General features: G+C 43.7%; 1 protein-coding gene across 1 annotated transcript in view; it reads left to right on the top strand.

The window, feature by feature from the left end:
- Window positions 1-16820, top strand: part of SLC1A1 (solute carrier family 1 member 1) — a 61469-nt gene extending 44649 nt beyond the window's left edge. The window contains exons 5-12 of the mRNA XM_060153467.1: window positions 283-325; window positions 1746-1844; window positions 4483-4667; window positions 5788-5895; window positions 7737-7859; window positions 8248-8442; window positions 14089-14223; window positions 16337-16820. Of these exons, the coding sequence (XP_060009450.1) occupies window positions 283-325; window positions 1746-1844; window positions 4483-4667; window positions 5788-5895; window positions 7737-7859; window positions 8248-8442; window positions 14089-14223; window positions 16337-16583 (1135 nt within the window). The 3' untranslated portion in view covers window positions 16584-16820. The remainder of the gene's footprint in view (window positions 1-282; window positions 326-1745; window positions 1845-4482; window positions 4668-5787; window positions 5896-7736; window positions 7860-8247; window positions 8443-14088; window positions 14224-16336) is intronic.
- The last annotated feature ends 2722 nt before the right edge of the window (window positions 16821-19542 follow it).

Here is a 19542-nt window from a genome sequence, read left to right on the forward strand (position 1 = left end):
CCCAAAAAACCAAAACAAAACACTTTTGCCTTGGGCTTCCCTGGTGGCGCAGTGGTTGAGAGTCCGCCTGCTGATGCAGGGGACACGGGTTCGTGCCCCGGTCTGGGAAGATCCCACATGCCGCGGAGCGGCTGGGCCCGTGAGCCATGGCCGCTGAGCCCGCGCGTCCGGAGCCTGTGCTCCGCAACGGGAGAGGCCACAACAGTGAGAGGCCAGCGTACCGCAAAAACGAAACAAAACACTTTTGCCTTAATGTAATACTGCTTGTCCTGTCTCCAACAGGAATATGTTCCCTGAGAACCTCGTCCAAGCCTGTTTTCAGCAGGTAAGAATAATGACATTTGCCCTCAAGTTGCTCCCCTCTTCCCCCTTGCCAATTAAGATTTTTTTCCTGCTATGACCCAAGAAATGGAATTAGCCCGTCAAAAATGACAGGAAATGCACCTGTGAATGGAGGAATATCAGGTGACCTATTTCGTAACCCTAGTATTTCCAGGCACAGTGACATGCCTGTTGTAGCTCCTCCGTTTTCCCTTAGGCTTTTTTTTCTTTCCTCCAAAAGGGCTCAACTGGAGCAAGTCAGGAACCTGTCAAATAATGAGTGTTTTAAAATGTGGCTTCTAGTACCTATTTTTGGAGAACCACATTATATTTGTGAAGAAACTTAGACTATCTACAGATATAATGCAGTTAGAAAAGTAGCCCTCCACCTCTTCTCTCCTTTCCCTCCCATGGTGGGAAATCAGTGTCTGACCCACATGGGTGGTTAGTGTTCCTGGCATTTGGTCTTTTCTTTCATCTTTACATGCCCATTGCTGGCACTCTACAGAGCAATATAACAAAGCCAAGATTTTTTTCCTTTAGGAAGTTTAACAATCTCTTCACTCCATTTCCTTTAAGGCTTTTTCTCTTGTTTATCTATGCACTTTAAGACAGCTGAGTCTATCACAAGCTGCTGAATTCATTTACATAATTACAGGAACACAGACCTCTGTGTAGACCAATAAAAATGGCAATTAAATTGCTCCCTGCCGACCTCCAAGAGGTACAGAACCACCTCTATTTAGGGAGTGCCTTTGCAATTCAGCCACAGTGGTCATTTGTAAGGTTCCTGGTGTTGGCAGAGCCTCGTAAGAGTGACATTTATGCCTGGCGTGATGATATACTAGCTCTTTCTTAAACATCTCTGCTGAAGTCCAGCAGAATCAAACAGGGCTGAAGAAATTCAGCAGAAATCTCACTCACGTAATAGCCCTAAAGGGACTATTGACTTTGGAACAACCGTATAGTTGTGGATGTTTGTTAAAGTCATGGTGACTACATTTATCCAAATGATGAGGTTTTGTTTTTCCAGATTAAAAATAATAAATGAATGAATAAATAAACAGAAACAAAAATGATTCATAGGATTCCTATAGAGTCTGTCTGGTAAAGCAACTACAAATAAAACCCATGCTTTCTTTCACATTATTGCTCCATTAATTGGTCCCTTATTACAGAAGTTAGAGAGCATTTTGACACCATTGAATGGTGGCTGTGGAGGTCAGGAGGTTGGATTTCTCAATTCCATTTTTGCTTCCAAAGCCTCATGGGAGGTACCATCCAAACCTGAAGCCAACAGAGGCCTCGGAGGTGGAACCTTTCAGTGACACTTGTCTGGCCAAAGTAATACTCCTTTAGCCTCAGAAGCTTAAAAAAAAAATCTCTTTTTGTTTCTTTGACCTTTTTTCCCCTCCAACGTGCAGTACAAAACCACACGTGAAGAAGTGAGACGTCCCGATGAGCCAGGGACTAACAGGACGGAGGTGTCTGTCACAGCCATCATGACAACTGCTATTTCCAAGGTACCATTTCCATCCTGTTGTTTGCTCCCTTCCCTGGTAGGCGGTGCCGAGCCATGAGTGAGCAGGAGATGGAAATAAGTAGATCCTCATTGTTCGCAGATGCCATGTTTGTGAATTCACCTACTCACATTCACAGACACACAAAGAGTGGTGAAAGTTTTAAGTTGCCCAATGCACATGTTCCCCGCTGAGGCTGAACAAGGCTACGCTCAGCCTTCTTGGTTCAGCTCTTACACGGTAAATAAGCGTCCTTTGTGCGGTGTGTTTATGCCACATTTTTCACATTTTTGTACTCTGTCTTGGTGATTTCGCTGTTTGAAATGTCCCCCAAGCATCATGCTGCAGTGCTGTCTAGTTAGTTTTCCCAAAGGCAGGCAGGCTGATGTGCCATATGGGAAAATACATGTGTTAGATAAGTTTCATTCAGACATGAGTTAAAGTGTGTTGGCTGTGAGTTCAATGTTAACAACTAAATAATATATATTAAATAAGGTGTCTTTGAACTGAAACACAGAGAAAACAAGGTTTTATGTTGATTATTTGGCAAAAATGTTGTGACTGTGGATTCCCAGAAACCTAATCCTATATTTCCCCTAGGAAAATTGATTCAATATTCACTAATTCAGTGTTCACAGCCACTTTATAGAGTGTCACTTCTGAGAATAATGAGAAGCAACTGAACCACGCAGAGAAAAGAATGAGCCCTCTCACTTCTGTATCTCTGCCACCCAGAGTTGAGTTGGGCACCTCTGGGAACTATGTTAGATTTGCAAGACTACTTAAACTGTAGGCCTACAGTTCCTTATCTGAAACTCTGCCCATATTTGATACTGAGTTCAGAGCTTTTCACTTTAGAAGGTCCAGGTGGTGTATGTACTATATGTTATACAACATCCTTAAGTGGAATTGACAATAACATTCTAGAATCAAGCACATCAGTATTTCTGCAACTAACTTGTGAATGTTCTACCAAGTAAGAAAAATAGGCTATATGTAGCCTCATCTCAGTTCGGGATAGGTTTTGCCACCAAGAGTTTGCCATAAATTTATCAATGAAATCAACAGGCTTTGAGAACTTTGGGGATTTCAGCATTGGAGATTAGATCGTGTGGGCCTAAAGTAGTATATCTGTAGCCCTGTAGATCGCTCCTGAAGGTACTGTGCCTTCACACAGAAAGGAAAGATTTAAGGAAAAAAGAAATACTCAGTAGACTTAAGAGTTCAGGTTAAGTAGGCCACAGTTAGCTCCCTCTTTCTTCCTACAGAAAGCCCTCCATGACCTAGCTCCTCCCTGGTTTCCCAGCTTATTTCTTGGTGAGCCCAATCTATTCTATCCAGATCCACCTCCTCAATTAGTTTCTATTCCTGCTTTTTGATATGGTTCCATAAAGATCTTCTGAGCACCCTCCATGAGCCAAGCCCTGCTGGGCATTGGGATTACAGTAGAGAAAAGACAGATGTGACATATGCCCTCATGTGAAGAGTGATGAATATTAAAACAGGGAAGAATAGGGTACTCTAGGGCATTCAGCAGGGAGGTTTAAATTAGTGTGGGGTCCATCAAGGATGAGTAGGAATTATTCAAGCAGGGTACAGGGACCTGGTGCGTGATGACTTTTGCCTTTCCTTACATTTTTCTGGACTGTGCTTTCATCTCCTGGCTGCCTACTGCTCAGGCCTAGCTTTCCCTAACCTCACAGCCCTCATTCATGTCCCCAGTCTCCATATGATGTCTGTAACTCATAGCTTGGCTGTGCAGCTAATTACACACCACCTTGCTATCATTGGCTCCCGTTTCTCACAGTTAGTCTTGTCTATCCAGCTGCATTTTAAGACTTTATGCTGTAGCCAATGCAGTTAGCACACTAACTGCTCAATAAATATGTTTGATCATGTCATATCATAAGTAAGAAATAATCGGTACCCCAGTGGCTCGTCCACGTAATTCTTTGTAAACCTGGTTTGCACCACTCAGAATACGTTATCTCCCTCTGAAATCTCTCAGTAAATCTCAGCTGCACAACACAGGTTGAGTTATCTCTCGGTATATCTCGTGCTCTTCTTACCCAGCATAAAACAAAGACATGGTTCACAGTAGTATATGTCTGGTTAATTTTTATGTCTCTAAAATCCTATTGGTCATCCAGGATTAGAGGCAGAAAAGAATATTCCTGTGTTCATTATCAGGATAAAACAGATAGTAAAGTGTCCTAAAAATGTCCACACTGGTAAATATTTTGAGCTTCCTGCATTATTAATCTGTATCTTTTTTATGCGGACTCCAAATGTAACTAGTAGTTAAAATAACCCTGAAAAGTGCCTTGATTCTAAAGTTCTTATTAAAAATTTAAAACACCCCAGAATAAGAAATCTTCAAAAGAAATATTCAAATATGGATTTGTTGAAAGAAAGGAAAAAAGACACACTTTAAACTTCAGTGGCAGAGGGTGGGGGGCAGTAAAATTTGACCCACGCGTAGGTGTTTGTGTTTTTAATTATGTTTCCCAAAGTTGTTGATCCAGAGTTCTTGCTAGAGCCACTGGTTTGTTTGGCTATCATATCTTTCTGTTTCAGGGTCTATGCATTCTAACACGATTGTACTCATGCATCAATGTATTTTCTTGGTTTTGATCCACAGAACAGAACAAAGGAATACAAAGTCATAGGCATGTATTCAGATGGCATAAATGTCCTGGGCTTGATTGTCTTTTGCCTCGTCTTTGGAATCGTCATTGGAAAAATGGGAGAAAGGGGACAGATTCTGGTGGATTTCTTCAATGCTCTGAGTGATGCAACCATGAAAATCGTTCAAATCATTATGTGGTGAGCACACGCCGGTTAATGCCATCTTGCTTCCCCTGACCCTTCAAAATTAGCATGAAGAGATTTATGTTTCTCAGTTGACCTCACCTTAGAAGAGGGTATCCAGACACTGGAGTATTAAATAATTCCATGTATTACTTAGGACTTAGGTCACTAACAAAAGTCTGGATATCAGCCATTGTCTTTTCTACCAAAGTCCTTGATCATCTTGCAACCAAGCAACATTTATGTAAGAAATAACTCTTAAAGGAGTGATTTGAAAGAGTTTCCTGCACATCAGAACACAAGGTGCTTTCCTTCCCAGGCCCCAGGCAGAAGGGATATTCAGAATATTTACAGTTGGTACAACATGGGCCCTAACGCATCCAAATAAAAGCTGCCATTGGTGAGCATAGCAGTGGCACCACCTGAGTATCTGCCCTGTCCCTAGAGATGCCAAAAAGTCCACCTTTCCTAGGAGACCTCTGCCCCGCTTATCTCATAGCAAGGTGGTTCAAAGTATAGACATTGACAGTGACATTTCAGTCACTTAATCCTGCTGAACCTCAGCTTCATCATATGTAAAAAAGGATAATAACGTCTGCCGCTAGAGCTGGGAGAAGTACATTAAGTGAAATGGTGCATGTAAAATTCTTAACCCAACACAAAGCACGTAATGACAGCTCCACAAACAGAGCTATTATGACGACTTGCACGACTAGTTCTACTGCTCTGTTGCTGATACCACTACCTGGGAAACAAGATAACCATGTCCAGAAAGAGCCTAGTGGCCATATTTGGACGGTCAAGCTAAGGAGAGATCTGCAGATGTGACAGTAGGCAGGGTGTTTGTGTACCAGAAGCAAGGCATGGCGTATGTACCAATTTAACCACACCTTCTAACCAAGTGTACCCCTTACAGTAGCTTAGGTGGGTAGAAGTTAAGGTGCAGAGGGGTGCTGAAACCTGGTGCCAATGTGGTCCAGCAGGGCTGAAAGTGAGACCTTAGCTTCACTGCGGACTCCCAGCTGAGGGCACATGCCAAGCCCAGGTGCATGCCCTGGCTTGTTTCTTCCCCAGCATTCCCACCCTGAGAAAATACTTGATGACAGAAGTGAGTCTTTCTTATGTTACTTTCTAGCTACATGCCGGTTGGTATTTTGTTCCTGATTGCCGGGAAGATCATAGAAGTCGAAGACTGGGAAATATTCCGCAAGCTGGGCCTTTACATGGCCACCGTCCTGAGTGGGTATGTCAGACTCGAGGGAAGAAACAGAAACATCATTTGAGCCAGTGGATTTCTGCTGAGAGCCTGGGTTTCAGTTGGTTAAAATTGGCTTCTCTCCCACGTGCAGGGAAAGATGGGGTTCAGAGATAAGAGAGCAGCAGGGAGGAGGGCTGCCCTTTAACGGCTGAACTGGAGGTGGATCACACTGTGCTAATTTCCAGATCTTGGCAGAACAGCCTGGACCATGCTTTGTCACTGCCTTTATTAATTGTCTTAAAACAAGAGAAAACCCCACTGGTGGCCTCTCTTGGTCTGCTCCTGGCCTTAACTTCTTCAAGGATGTAAACCAACCAAGCCAATAAGAACAGGCCCCACGTACCCCGAGTCTGAAAGAAATTAAGCAGGGCCTAAATTAAGTCAGACTGGAGCAAGTAGGAGTGGGATGGTTGGTTCCACTCCTGTTGGTGGGGCTGGTAGGCACAGTCACAGCCTGCATCATTGGAGAGGGTGCTAGGAGAATCTTTAGATTGGTAAGAACTGTGCGAAGCAGGAGGGCAGTAGGAGACAGGTTGTGTGCATATTTATTGTAGCCCACTTATTGGTTCTTGAGGGGAGATGTGGTGGGATAGGTTATGAGTGGTGTGCCCAGATATCTAGCCGGGGGCAGGATACGTCACATGTGCTAAGAAATGTGGACCAAGGGAATGACTAAACATCATCAACTTGACTCCCATAGGTCCTTGCCCCCAAACACCCAACTGGAGCAATCAGCTCACCTATTGGAACTCAGATGCACTGGGGACTTTCCACTGCACAGCATTTGGTTCTTAATCTGTGTGTTCCAAAAGCATAGCCCTGCTGGTCAATGGAGAAGCCAGCCAGAATCAAATCCCAGGGCCCCAGTAGTAATGGAGGTGGGACCATGCACCTTACTGGAGGCCAGGGGCTGTGTCCAGGTCATGGTGTGGCTGAGGTTTATGATGCTGAGCTATTTCAGAATGGGGTTCTGCTGGTTTCTGCTCTATTGACCTACCTAGGTTTCTAACAGAAAACGAAGTCAGTTTCTCATAGTTCTAAGCCACAGGCTTTCTGTCTATAAGATCCTCTTTCCTGACCTCCAGGATCTGTATTTTCCATGACCATTTCTTATTATTTCAGCTTCACATAACTGATCTGTCAACTCTAAGCTCCCACTTACATGGCATCTGCTAAATCAGTCTCATTTCTTAAGCCCCCTGGCAAGGAATAGTTTGGAAGGTAGGAATGACAAAGAAAAGAGGGTCAGTCCTGAAGTATGACTGTGGAAAAGCAGGGATTACTTCCTCCTTATTGCACCCTGATTCTCCTCTTAGGTGGTGGGTGCCATCCAGCCAGACAGTGGCGTGGCCCAGGCTGAGTGCTGTGATAAGGGCTATAATACTATTGGCCACAGAGTCACCAAGGAGGGAAAGGTCAGCTTGACCTGGGAAGGTGAAGGAAGGCTTCCCAGAGGAGGGGCAAGTTTTGCTGAGTCTTAGAGGAGGAATAAGAATTCAACAGCAGAAGGAAGTGAAAGCACGTTAACACGTATAGCAGGAAGCGCAGGTACAGGGCTCAGCAGCATGACACAACTTGTTCTGTGAGCTCCTAAACATGGGCTCAGCTACTGGCTTAGCCATTAACTTTGACAAGATATTTGATTTGCTGAGTCTCTTCTTCCTCATATGTGCACTGGAGACATATATTCCTGTCCTCTTTTTCATATTCTCATTGGGTCATTATGAAAGTTGAATGATATATCATGAGTAAAACTGCTGTTTGAAAAAAAGAAGTAGTATGAAAAGATGATATCATCTATGAACCTGTTTCTCTCCTGTTTACAGGCTTGCAATCCACTCCATTGTAATTCTCCCACTGCTATATTTTCTAATTGTACGAAAGAACCCTTTCCGATTCGCCATGGGAATGGCCCAGGCTCTTCTGACAGCTGTCATGATCTCCTCCAGGTAAATAGAAGAGGGGTGTCTGGAAGAAGTCTGTGAACCAAGCCTTAGCAACTCTCACCTCACCTGATGAAGCACTGGCTGCAACTGGTGGGTTTTGTAGCCGCCTTTAATTTGAGAAATGACGTCCAAAGTCTCTGCCCATGTCCTTAAACATATTCCCTCACCTACTAGATATTTCCTGCCCTCTTGGCAGAGCCTGCAGCCCGGAAGGGGTTATAGTGTAGCTGGGGGCAGTGGCAAGCACAGCGCCTTCTGATTCCTGGACCTGCCAAAAGTGCCATCATGCTCTGAGATCTCGGTTTAGTTTTTGGAACAGAGGTATCTCTTCAGGCAGGGATCGAGGACCAGCATTCCTAGACCATCAGTTCCTTTCTCTTTTATCACACAGTTCAGCAACACTGCCAGTCACTTTCCGCTGTGCTGAAGAGAAGAACCGGGTGGACAAGAGGATCACTAGATTTGTGTTACCCGTTGGTGCTACAATCAACATGGATGGGACTGCACTCTATGAAGCAGTGGCAGCTGTGTTTATTGCACAGTTGAATGACTTGGACTTGAGCATTGGGCAGATTGTCACTATCAGGTGGGGCATGAAGTCACACTCCTTTTCATTTCTGTTACTGGAATTGCCTCAAGTGAAAATCATCTGTGAAGGGAGATCAAGGATGGTCCAGTGATAGGTTGATTTTCTTGGTCTACAAAGTCCCTTCCCAAGATTAAGCACAACTGTATTACAAGTAGTGGGATCGTGGTACATAAAAGTGCTTCAGGTCTGGATAGCCAAAGGCATCCCTGTGTTCTCAGTCCAGTGCACCCACTAGGTGCTAGGCACAGAGTAGGTACCAAGGACCCAAGGTGGAATAAGGACCAGTCCCTGCTTTCAAGGGGTTCCTGGTAGAAAGGTAAGGTATGAAGATATCTAAATAAGTGCTGAGTGGTATGGTAAAGGCTATAATAGAGGTCTCAGTTGAGGGGGCACAAAGGGAACTGAAGAAGAAAGGGTTGGCTCTACCTGGGAAGGTGAGGAAAGGCTTCCTGGAAGAAGGGAACGTTTAGCTAAGTCTTAGAAGAGGAATAAGAATTTAGTAGTAGAAGGAAGGAAGCTAAAAGCATTTTGGAAAAAGGAATAGCATTAACAGTGGTCTTGATGTAACTATGGCCTAATTACAGAGTACAGATTATTTGGTATGGTTGACATAAAGAGTACAATGTGAAGGCAGGGATCATATCCTGAAGGGCTTTGTGTGAGGAGCTCATGGAAGGGTCTTAGACAGTCTTTCATATTATGGACAGATTTGCATTTTAGAGAGGTAACTGGTAATATGGTGGATGGCCCCAGTGGGGGCAGGAACCATAAGCTAGAAGACCAGTTAGAAGACTATTGCAAGTAAGGTATGAAAAGGCCTACATTAAGGTACTGACACGGGGGATGGAGAAGAGCTAATGAATTCAAGAGGCATTTACTGGATTCAGAGTGAGGGACAGAGGAAGGCTAAGATGACCCCCAGGATTGGTGGATGGTGCTTACCAGAACAGGGACTAGTATAAGAGAAGCAAGTATAGGTGGGAAGGTAAAGAGATTACACTTTTTGACACATTGAATTTGAAATGCCTTTAAGACATGCAGGTGGAAATATGTGGTGAGAAATGTGGTCACAACTGCAGATACAGAAGTCAGAGTCACCAGCTTGATGGTGCTCATCAAGCATGTGGGTCGTGAGTCAGTTATGTATGTTTGACCATGATTGGCTGTGACCTTGACCAAGTTACTCGAATTCTCTAAGCTTCTGTTTCTCACCTGTAAAATGAGGATAATAATAGTACCTACATTTTATGCTAGTGATAATTAAGTCAGATGATGCATATAAAATGCTTAGAACAGTGCCTACATCCTGAGCACTCAGTAAATGTTGGGAATGGATGACATTACGTAGGGAGAGTTTGTAGAGGAGAGAAAAAGACGAAGGACTGAGCCCTAGAAAAGCCTAATATTAGAGGCAGGCAGAAAGGGGAAAACCCAACAGGAGAATGAGGAGGAACAGAAAGGTAGTAAGAGAGCCATGAAACCATGGTGTCATGGAAACCCAGAGAAGAGAGATTTTCAAGGATGAAATGGTCAACAGAGTAAAATCTTGCAGAGAATCGTAGTCAAATGAAGACTGAAATTGTCTGCTCAAGTAGACGGTGAAAATGTCATTAGCAAATTTTTTAAAAAATTATTTATTTATTTTTGGCTGCGTTGGGTCTTCGTTGCTGCATGCAGGCTTTCTCTAGTTGCGGCGAGTGGAGGCTACTGTTCGTTGTGGTGCACAGGCTTCTCATTGCAGTGGCTTCTCTTGTTGCGGAGCACAGGCTCTAGGTGTGTGGGCTTCAGTAGTTGTGGCGTGCGGGCTCAGTAGTTGTGGTGCACAGGCTTAGTTGCTCCACGGCATGTGGGATCTTCCTGGACCAGGGCTCGAACCCATGTCCCCTGCATTGGCAGGCGGATTCTTAACCACTGCGCCACCAGGAAAGTCCTCATTAGTGAGTTTTGCCAGAGATGTTTCTCTGGAATAGCATTGTTCAATATCGTAGCCATTAGCCACACACACAAATTGGACAAAGCAGACAGCGAAGGTTCTGTCATTGTAGAAATAGATGCCATCATAGTGGAAAACTCTACTGGACAGTGCTGCTTTGAAGTAGTGGGTTGGGATTAGAGTTAATCCTGAGACTTCAGTTTAGAGTAGAAGTTTAAGACTAAACCGGGTCCCTAGGCCTACACACAGTTGAATCCGAACCTTTCAGAGCTAATTCACTCTTGCATCCTCAGCACTTGACATAGGCATAAATCCCAGGCATAAAGTAAGTTCTTGCAGCATTCTAATGCAGTAAGTTTTTAAATCTTCCCAACCCTAAATCATAAAGTATGTACTGCAGTTTGCTTGAAATTAACTGAAGACAAGTACAAACTAGACCATTTGGCACATCAGCCAGGAAGCTATACCAGTGCCTCCTGATCTGTAAAATGTATTAGTGGCTATGGAAGCTAGACCCCAAGGAGCATGGGTAAAATTCTGTAATTTGAGTAGCAGCGAGTATGTTAAAAGTGAAACCCTGAATCATGCCTGAGAAAGTTCCACAACCACTGTGGTTCCAGCAGTTGTTACTTTTACAAGTAACAAGTGCCTTTTCCCACCTCCCTCACCACAGCCTGTGGAACCCAGTCTGTGCTTAACTTATTTCCAAGGAGTGGTTGTATGAGGTACCAGTTCTTTTGGGTATTTACCATTTGGGGGATGAATTCCCTTCCTCTGCCTCGGTCATAAGTTTCCTAGATGTTTCTAACCCTTTTTTTTTTTTTTTAACCTCACTGCTAGAGAAATAAACTTTGGGCCTAGAGACTAAATAATCAATTCACATGAAAAACCTCTCTCCCTGCTCTGGTGTATTCTTTTTTTTTTTTTTAATTTATTTATTTTATTAATTTATTTATTTTGGCTGCATTGGGTCTTCGTTGCCACACGCGGGCTTTCTCTAGTTGCGGCGAGCGGGGGCTACTCTTCGTTGTGCTGCACAGGCTTCTCATTGCGGTGGCTTCTCTTGTTTCAGAGCATGGGCTCCAGAGCGCAGGCTCAGTAGTTGTGGTGCACGGGCTTAGTTGCTCCGTGGCATGTGGGATCTTCCTGGACCAGGGCTCAAACCCGTGTCCCCCGCATTGGCAGGTGGATTCTTAACCACTGTGCCACCAGGGAAGCCCCTCTGGTGTATTCTTAAATCATACTTGCTGATAACTACTGGCCCAGAGCAAGTAACAACAACTGTGAGGCCCAGAGTAATCATTGACTTAAAAAATCCTCTGGCTCTACCTGGGAGAGAATCAAATAATAAGCGTTTTTTTTTTTTTCAATTTTACAAGTTACAGTTGTGGCTCATGTGGTTGATGGTTACAGAGATTTTTGGATCCATAGTTTATCTCTTTCTATGGTCCTTTTGGACTGGACATCAAAGAAACCATCCACCTAAAACATTCCCTTTCGTGGTTTTATCAAAATATTCACCTATCAAAGGTTACAACTGATTGAAAATGGGATAAAGTTTCTTATAACAAAAGATAATTATGGGATTTGGGGCCTAGAAAGAGCTTAGAGGGAAAAAGTAGCAGCAGTAGTAATAGTAGATGTTTTTATGATAATTTTAATAGTAATACTAGCAGCAGTAGTAGTTGTAACAGCTGCTGACGTAGCAAAATGGCATCAGTTTTAAGCATCTACTACATCCAGGTGCTATACTTGATGCCTTACATATAATACCTCATCTAATCTTAACAGCAGCCCTGCAAAGTAGACATATTCTCCCCATCTTACAGGCAAGAAATTGAGACTCAGAGAAGTAACTTGCCTAAGGACACACCGTTAGTAAAACGGCAGAGCTGGATCTGTCTGCCTCTAAAACCTGTGCTCACTCTAGCTCACGACTCAGTCCCCAACCTGTATGGAGAGCTGAGTTTTAAATGGCCTGACCTAAAACTAGATCTCAGTGCTAGGAAAGAACTTTCTACCAATGATTATTGTGTTTTCTTCTGTGAAACCCTCTTAAGTCAAAGTGGGGTATGTTCAAGAAGAAGAAGTAGGTTTTTTATATTTTTACCCCCATCTGAAGATTTATAGTTCCAAGTTTCAGACCTAAGCCAGGCAAATGGCTGAAGTTTAATCAGCAAGGTCAAGGCTCAAGGGCAGAGTTTTCTTTGACTAAATGGATTTTGAGTTTCAAGCCCAGCCTCAATCCATAGGGACATGGTTAACCGTGATGTGTTGGGTCTTCCAAGAGGGATCAGTGGGTATGGACACAAATCACTTCTGACAAAGCAAACCCACTGATGCATTCACTTTAAATGTTTTCGACCACCACTGACATAAACTTAGGTTTTCCAAAGACTACTTAAGTCAGAACAGATCTAAACGATTATGCAAGCCTGAAACTTTTAAAGGAATTGGGACAGCCCCAGAAATCTCTAATTTACTGTAAGTTGGTGGTCACAGCCACTGAAGGAAACCACACTTGTCAAAGAACTCTGGCCTGTGTTTGACCGTGCCCTCAGAGACCACCTGTGACACATCACTAGGCAGGTGAATGAACAGTAGAATCAGCTCGGTGAGAACTCTGAGGCTTTTTTAGCCCACAGAGTATGGATTTGTAGATAGAATCAGGGATTCTTCTAGTTTAAATTGACAGTGTCTCCATCTTCAGCTTTAAATCCAATAGCATCCTTGGCCCAAGGATGAGAAGGTGTATCCAGAAAATATAGGGGTCCCCTCAAGCTCATTCAAATCCAGGGACATTTCAGGGCAGGGCAAACCCTTGTTTTCTCCAAAATGACCAGATTTAAATCAGGAAGATGTTGCTGATGAAAAACTGCACATTCCAAAGAGAAAAATCCCTAGTGCCACATTTGATCTGCGCAAGAGGGATCTTTTTAAATACAAGGTAACGAAGTTCATTTGGCTGCCTCTCCTGGATTCCAGATCTTTCTTCCTTTTGCACAAAGTGCATCCACTGGCAAAAAGGAGCAGTCGGGAATAAACACTTGTACCTTGGACAGGAGTCACAGCTATTTCTCAACTCAGTGCCCTAAAGGGCAGCTCCCAGAGAGGTCAAGAGACTTGTGATGTAAAAGAAAGTACATTGAAACCTGTTTGGCCAGTGCCTCATTCCTTTGCCTTTACCTGGAATACCCTTGCCCATCCACCCCCATCCCTACCCCTTCACCATCCTTCAAGGCAGTGTAAATTCCTGGCACACATTAGATGCTCAATAAATGATTGCCTGGGTGAATAGATGGAGGAAGGGAGGAAGAAAGCAGGTGGAGAGGTACTTGGCACTTGTTTAGGATGGATGGCTACATGGATGGGTGGATAAAGCCCTCCATTAACACCTCGGTTGGTAAACTCTTGCCTTCCTGTTAAGTGTCTCTCTAGCTCATTTTTTGTGTGCCACTCACGCAGTTCCTCTCCACTTCCTCATGTTAGAATGACTTGCCATATCTCCCCCCTGGAAAAAGATCATGCTCTTCTCAGTCTTCCACAGCTGTCTAATGAGGCAGAGCTTGTGCCCAGCAGAGAACAGATTCTGACTGGCCAGTCTAGGGAAAGAGCAGTAACAGCCAACAGGACTAACCGTTTTGGACCAGGGCCCTTGAAGGGAGAAATGGGTGTCTGACTCCTTTTGTGTTGGTGTGTTTTGTCTACAGTGTCACGGCCACAGCTGCTAGCATCGGAGCTGCCGGTGTGCCCCAGGCCGGCCTGGTGACCATGGTGATCGTGCTGAGTGCCGTGGGCCTGCCCGCTGAGGATGTCACCCTCATCATCGCTGTCGACTGGCTCCTGTGAGTTGGGATAAACGCACTGCCTCTGGCGGATGGGAAGGCAGGCTTCCTAGCCATGCATAATTCTGCAGTCTGTCATCATTCTCCCCTCAGATTGCCTAATGAGCCATCTGTTGCTGCTTTAATTTCCCTCTGACCAGGCCATCTGATAACATGCTTAAAAACTAACTCCTCATAACTGCAAGCAGTGATTTTATAAAGCTTGTGATCTCCGTTAACTCATTATACCTGGTAATGCTCAAGGTTAGGAGCTGGGTGTGGGATGAGATAAACATAAAATAATAAGGTGAAGAAGCTGGGCAAGGCCCCAGACATTCCAAACCCAATAGGCCACCCTAGCCTATCCCAGCATCATAGGTTCAGAACCACCTGGTTCAACGTCAGCCTACCTTCCCAAGATCGTCAGCAACATCAGGGCAGTAGCAAAAGCAAAGGCTTTGGGGTAAGACTAATTTGGATTTGAATCCTGGTTCAATGTCTTACTGGCTCTTTGACCTTGAGCAATTTCCTTAACCTCTCTGGGGGCCAGCTGCATTACCTATGAGATGGGAAAGATTCTGTCTAGTTCATGGGGTTGGTATAAGGACTGAGTGAGCTAAAATGAGAGGAGTGTCCGGAACAGTGTCTGGCTGGCAGTATGTGTTCAATTAACAGCAAGTTTAATTGTTATGCTTAGAATGAGTTGGACCATTCAGGCCTGAACCAACAATTCATTCTCTCTCTCTCTAACAACAGACACACACATGCACACACCTACCTAAGGAACACAGCAGAACATCTGGGTAAGAACATGCCTTTTGTGACCCCCAAGGTTAAAGTTAGAATGAGCCTGGTTCCTGGCTTTAACCTTGATACCCACTCTGTGCAGTGGTCTTCCAGCATCTGGGTGTGGCTCTGTCCCCTGGCCATCAGGGGATAGTTTGCTCCATATTGAGCCTTCACTCAGAACCAGCCAGCTTTACTGGGGAGTACAGTGCTATGTAGTTTGCAAGTAGCAGCTGAAATAGTAGAAAGGGAAGCAGAAACATTCCATGTGGCTTTGAAGATACCATCACATCCCAGAAGGCAGAAGCTTCTGCACTTGGGAAGCTGCTATGGGGCCCCCTCAGCAGCTAGCTGGTTCTTCAAGGCCCAACTGAGGTGGCACCTTTCTTGCCAAGATACCCTACCATTGAGGCAGGTGCTTCAATTTTTCTTTCTAGTGGTGATGGTGGATTTGCACTTCTCTCCTTTCCCTGGTTCTTCCTGAAACACAAGTGACCTTCACTTCCAAGACATCCAGAGAAGTCAAAGGCCTGACCTGATCCACGGACAAGAAGACACTAGCTGGTCCACACCAGGGTCTAGTTCAATCCATGTTCTAAATAGCAGGAGGGCACCCAGAATGGACGTGTGTAAGCACGTGCGTAAGCGTTTTCTGTCCTGCAGGTGTAGCTTTCACAGTATTCATGTACACATTTCCTAGCAACAGTGCTCCAGCATCCAGGATGCCTCCTTCACCTACTCGGCTTCCTGCCACCAGCCTCTCCTCTGGGCTGTCTGGGGGGTACCACTGGCTGAGAGTGCCACAGGAGTAAGCTATTCCCAGGCTGGCTGGGGTTTTGACCCTATGCTCAGTGGTGTCCCTCTTGGCTTGCTCATAGAGTGACCTTGTGTGGGAAAGAAAGAAGCACACCGGGGACACACACACCACCCACAAAACATCCAAGTTCTCTCATCTTAGCCAAAAGAAGGCTCAGAAATGCCCATAAGAAAGAGGTTGGGTGAAAGACTAATGAATCCTGACCCTCCCTCAGCTCCCCCCAAATATCTGTGAAGATGGTGTTCACATTTCTTTGGGAGGAGAGGAGGGAATTTAGGGAGCTCAGTGCTGAATTCAGGAGATTCACTGTGACTGACGGGGACCCAGGGCAGCCTGTATGCTCATTCTGTGCCTTTACAAACCACCTCTGGCCCAGGCCTGTGAAGTGGAGAGCCTCTGGTCAGCCAGCCCTGGGGACAGCACTTTGTGCTTTGCTTAATTTGTAACTGAATTCCTTGGGTCCTTTCCCATCTCCAACTTGAAGGAAAATGAAATCCGGGCCTTCTGTCTGACTTCCTCTGTCCTCCCCAGGGATCGGTTCAGGACCATGGTGAATGTCCTCGGCGATGCATTCGGGACTGGCATCGTGGAGAAGCTCTCTAAGAAGGAGCTGGAGCAGATGGATGTTTCATCTGAGGTCAACATCGTGAACCCCTTTGCCTTGGAATCCACGACACTCGACAATGAAGACTTGGACACCAAGAAGTCCTATGTCAACGGAGGCTTTGCCGTCGACAAGTCCGACACCATCTCATTCACCCAGACCTCACAGTTCTAGGGCCGTGGCTTTGGAAAACTGGGAGTGGTGAAGGACCTCTCCAGGAGAGTCATCTCTTAGCAAATTCAAACATTAAGTAAAGAAAAGAAAAACACTAACAGCCAACTGTACATTTGATTTGATATACAGACCTCTGAATTATTTTCTATATTTGGATTCACAGCTTTTGCTCTCCAAGTTCTGGGATTTGGGGGTGGGGTAAGATGAGAGAAAATTGATTGAAAGGAAAGCTGTATTATCTGGAATTTTTAAATCCTGTGGGAGACAGAGTTAGGAAGTATTTAAAGTAGTAACTGTTTTAATTAGGTAATATCAATAGATGTGAAAGAGAAACTGCTTTCTCATGCACAGACCAGTGTTTTCGTTTTTTTAAAAAAATATTCTGTCATTACTCAGGCCTTATTGCCATGGATTTCCTTTGACCTCTCACATTTTTATAGATTATAATGCATCTAAACACCCCGCCCCCCCACAAGTTAATGTGCCAAATTGTCCACTTTGAACTCATCTCAGGCCAATTTCAAAGAAACTACTCTGAAAGAAAACAGACCAGCACGGTTCTGCAGTAACAGTTTTAAGATGTATGTGAGGTCTGGGGAGAAGAGAGAAGGGTTCTTTTTTTCAATGTACTGTATTGGGACGCTGGTAACTATTAACCCAGTGTTCAGTATAGAGCTATATATATATATATATATATATATATATATATATAAAAATATGTATATATTTATTATTTTCATATAGTTTGCCAGACAGAGATCACAATTGAACTGTCAACGTGAAATACAGAGCTCTCCTTGTACTTGAATAATAACTACAATTTCAATCCAGATCTGCTTTGGGGCTTAATCAGAACCCCTCTCTCATAAGCATAAGAATGAGAAATCATGTTGTTTGATCGTTTCACGTTTGTGTATCAGCCCCAAAGCAGAGATGTTATTCTGGTGATACTCTGAGGTGGCATGGCCCACTCATTTACAACTTCCAGATTCTACTTCTGGGAGGGAATCCATATCAGCTCTATATAAGACTATATACAAAGTTGTCACTCATATAAGGTTGGATGTGTTTTTATCCAACTGGATGTGTTTAATATAATAATTATATTATCCAACTATAATTCTTCCAAAGTCAATTATACCTGCTTAAAAAGACAGTACTTTGCCCTTTCCTACCCACCAGGCCCAAACAACAATGGCAAGCTACCAGCTAAGTTGTATTTTAATATGGGTTTGATGGACTGAACAAGCCACATTGGCCAGAAAAGCACTGTCCCTACCCTAGATTCTTGCAGAGTAAATCCCACAACATGAGACATTGGTATCAGTGGTTCAGGGAAATTCTTCCGTTGTATGAAACTTGTGTCCTCCTCCAGGGAAGTTTGTTCTAACTAACTAGTAGTCTAGTAATCTTGGCCCCTGCTCATTAAAATCCGTTGCCTGTCATTCTTCTGCTCATTTGTGAAGACAGCGTATTGAAGTCTGTGCTCGGCTCTCATCTTGTAAATAATGCTTACCATATACTTGTGTTTACACCAAGATCCAAAATAGTCCTGTTTCTGCAGTATTGCGTAGCCAATTTAAGCCTGTGCTTTTATATTTAAGAAACCAGAAACTGTGCCAAAGATCATGGATAGTAAAACAAAATGCTCAGTATTGACCACCTGCACCTGAAATCTACAAGAGGATGATACCAAATGGTCATGTACACATAAATTATGGACCCATGATTCAATGTGAATTTTAACATGCAAATATTGTGTTGTTGTTTAGGAAGTAAATATAAATACAGTTGAATCAGTAATTTATCTTGGGCTGAATGGTTCTACCCCCTTGGCAGCCTGCTCTGATTTGAGGCACTGGAGTTGACAGCCATTCGTGAACTGCAGGTCATCCTTATTTTGGAGTGAGTTTGTAACCAGCCTCTTAACACACTGTGCTGTTAACTCATAAAAGAGAACAATGTTCCATTTCAGTCTCAATAAACATTTCCATCATTCTTTCTTCTCTGCCTTTTCCTTCCCTAATCTGTTCTTTTATCTCATGCACTCCGATGGGTGTGGGAAGGGAGAGACCTGGTCAGTTGATAGTCACACGTGAAACATCTCATTGCCCTAGTAATTCCAGAGACTGCAGGAGGCACAGGTTGTATCTTACACTCCTTAGCATATCTCGTCCCATACCCCCCAGGGCACATTACAATACTGAGCACGTAGTATTACTAAAAACAAACTGATATCTCATTGTAGTTTTGATTTGCATTTCTCTAATGATTAATGATGTTGAGCATTCTCTCATGTGTTTGTTGGCAATCTGTATATCTTGGAGAAATGTCTTTTTAGGTCTTCTGCCCATTTTTGGATTGGGTCGTTTGTTTTTTTCATATTGAGCTGCATGAGCTGCTTGTAAATTTTAGAGATTAATCCTTTGTCAGTTGCTTCGTTTGCAAATATTTTCTCCCATTCTGAGGGTTGTCTTTTGGTCTTGTTTATGTTTTCGTTTGCTGTGCAAAAGCTTTTAAGTTTCATTAGGTCCCATTTGGTTATTTTTGTTTTTATTTCCATTTCTCTAGGAGGTGGGTCAAAAAGGATCTTGTTGTGATTTATGTCATAGAGTGTTCTGCCTATGTTTTCCTCTAAGAGTTTGATGGTGTCTGGCCTTACATTTAGGTCTTTAATCCATTTTGAGTTTATTTTTGTGTATGGTGTTAGGGAGTGTTCTAATTTCATTCTTTTACATGTAGCTGTCCAGTTTTCCCAGTATCACTTATTAAAGAGGCTGTCTTTTCTCCACTGTATATTTCTGCCTTCTTTATCAAAGATAAGGTGACCATATGTGTGTGGGTTTATCTCTGGGCTTTCTGTCCTGTTCCATGATCTATATTTCTGTTTTTGTGCCAGTACCATACTGTCTTGATTACTGTAGCTTTGTAGTATAGTCTGAAGTCCAGGAGCCTGATT

The sequence above is a fragment of the Lagenorhynchus albirostris genome, chromosome 7 (genome assembly GCF_949774975.1).
Source record: "Lagenorhynchus albirostris chromosome 7, mLagAlb1.1, whole genome shotgun sequence".
NCBI classification, from domain to species: domain Eukaryota; kingdom Metazoa; phylum Chordata; class Mammalia; order Artiodactyla; family Delphinidae; genus Lagenorhynchus; species Lagenorhynchus albirostris.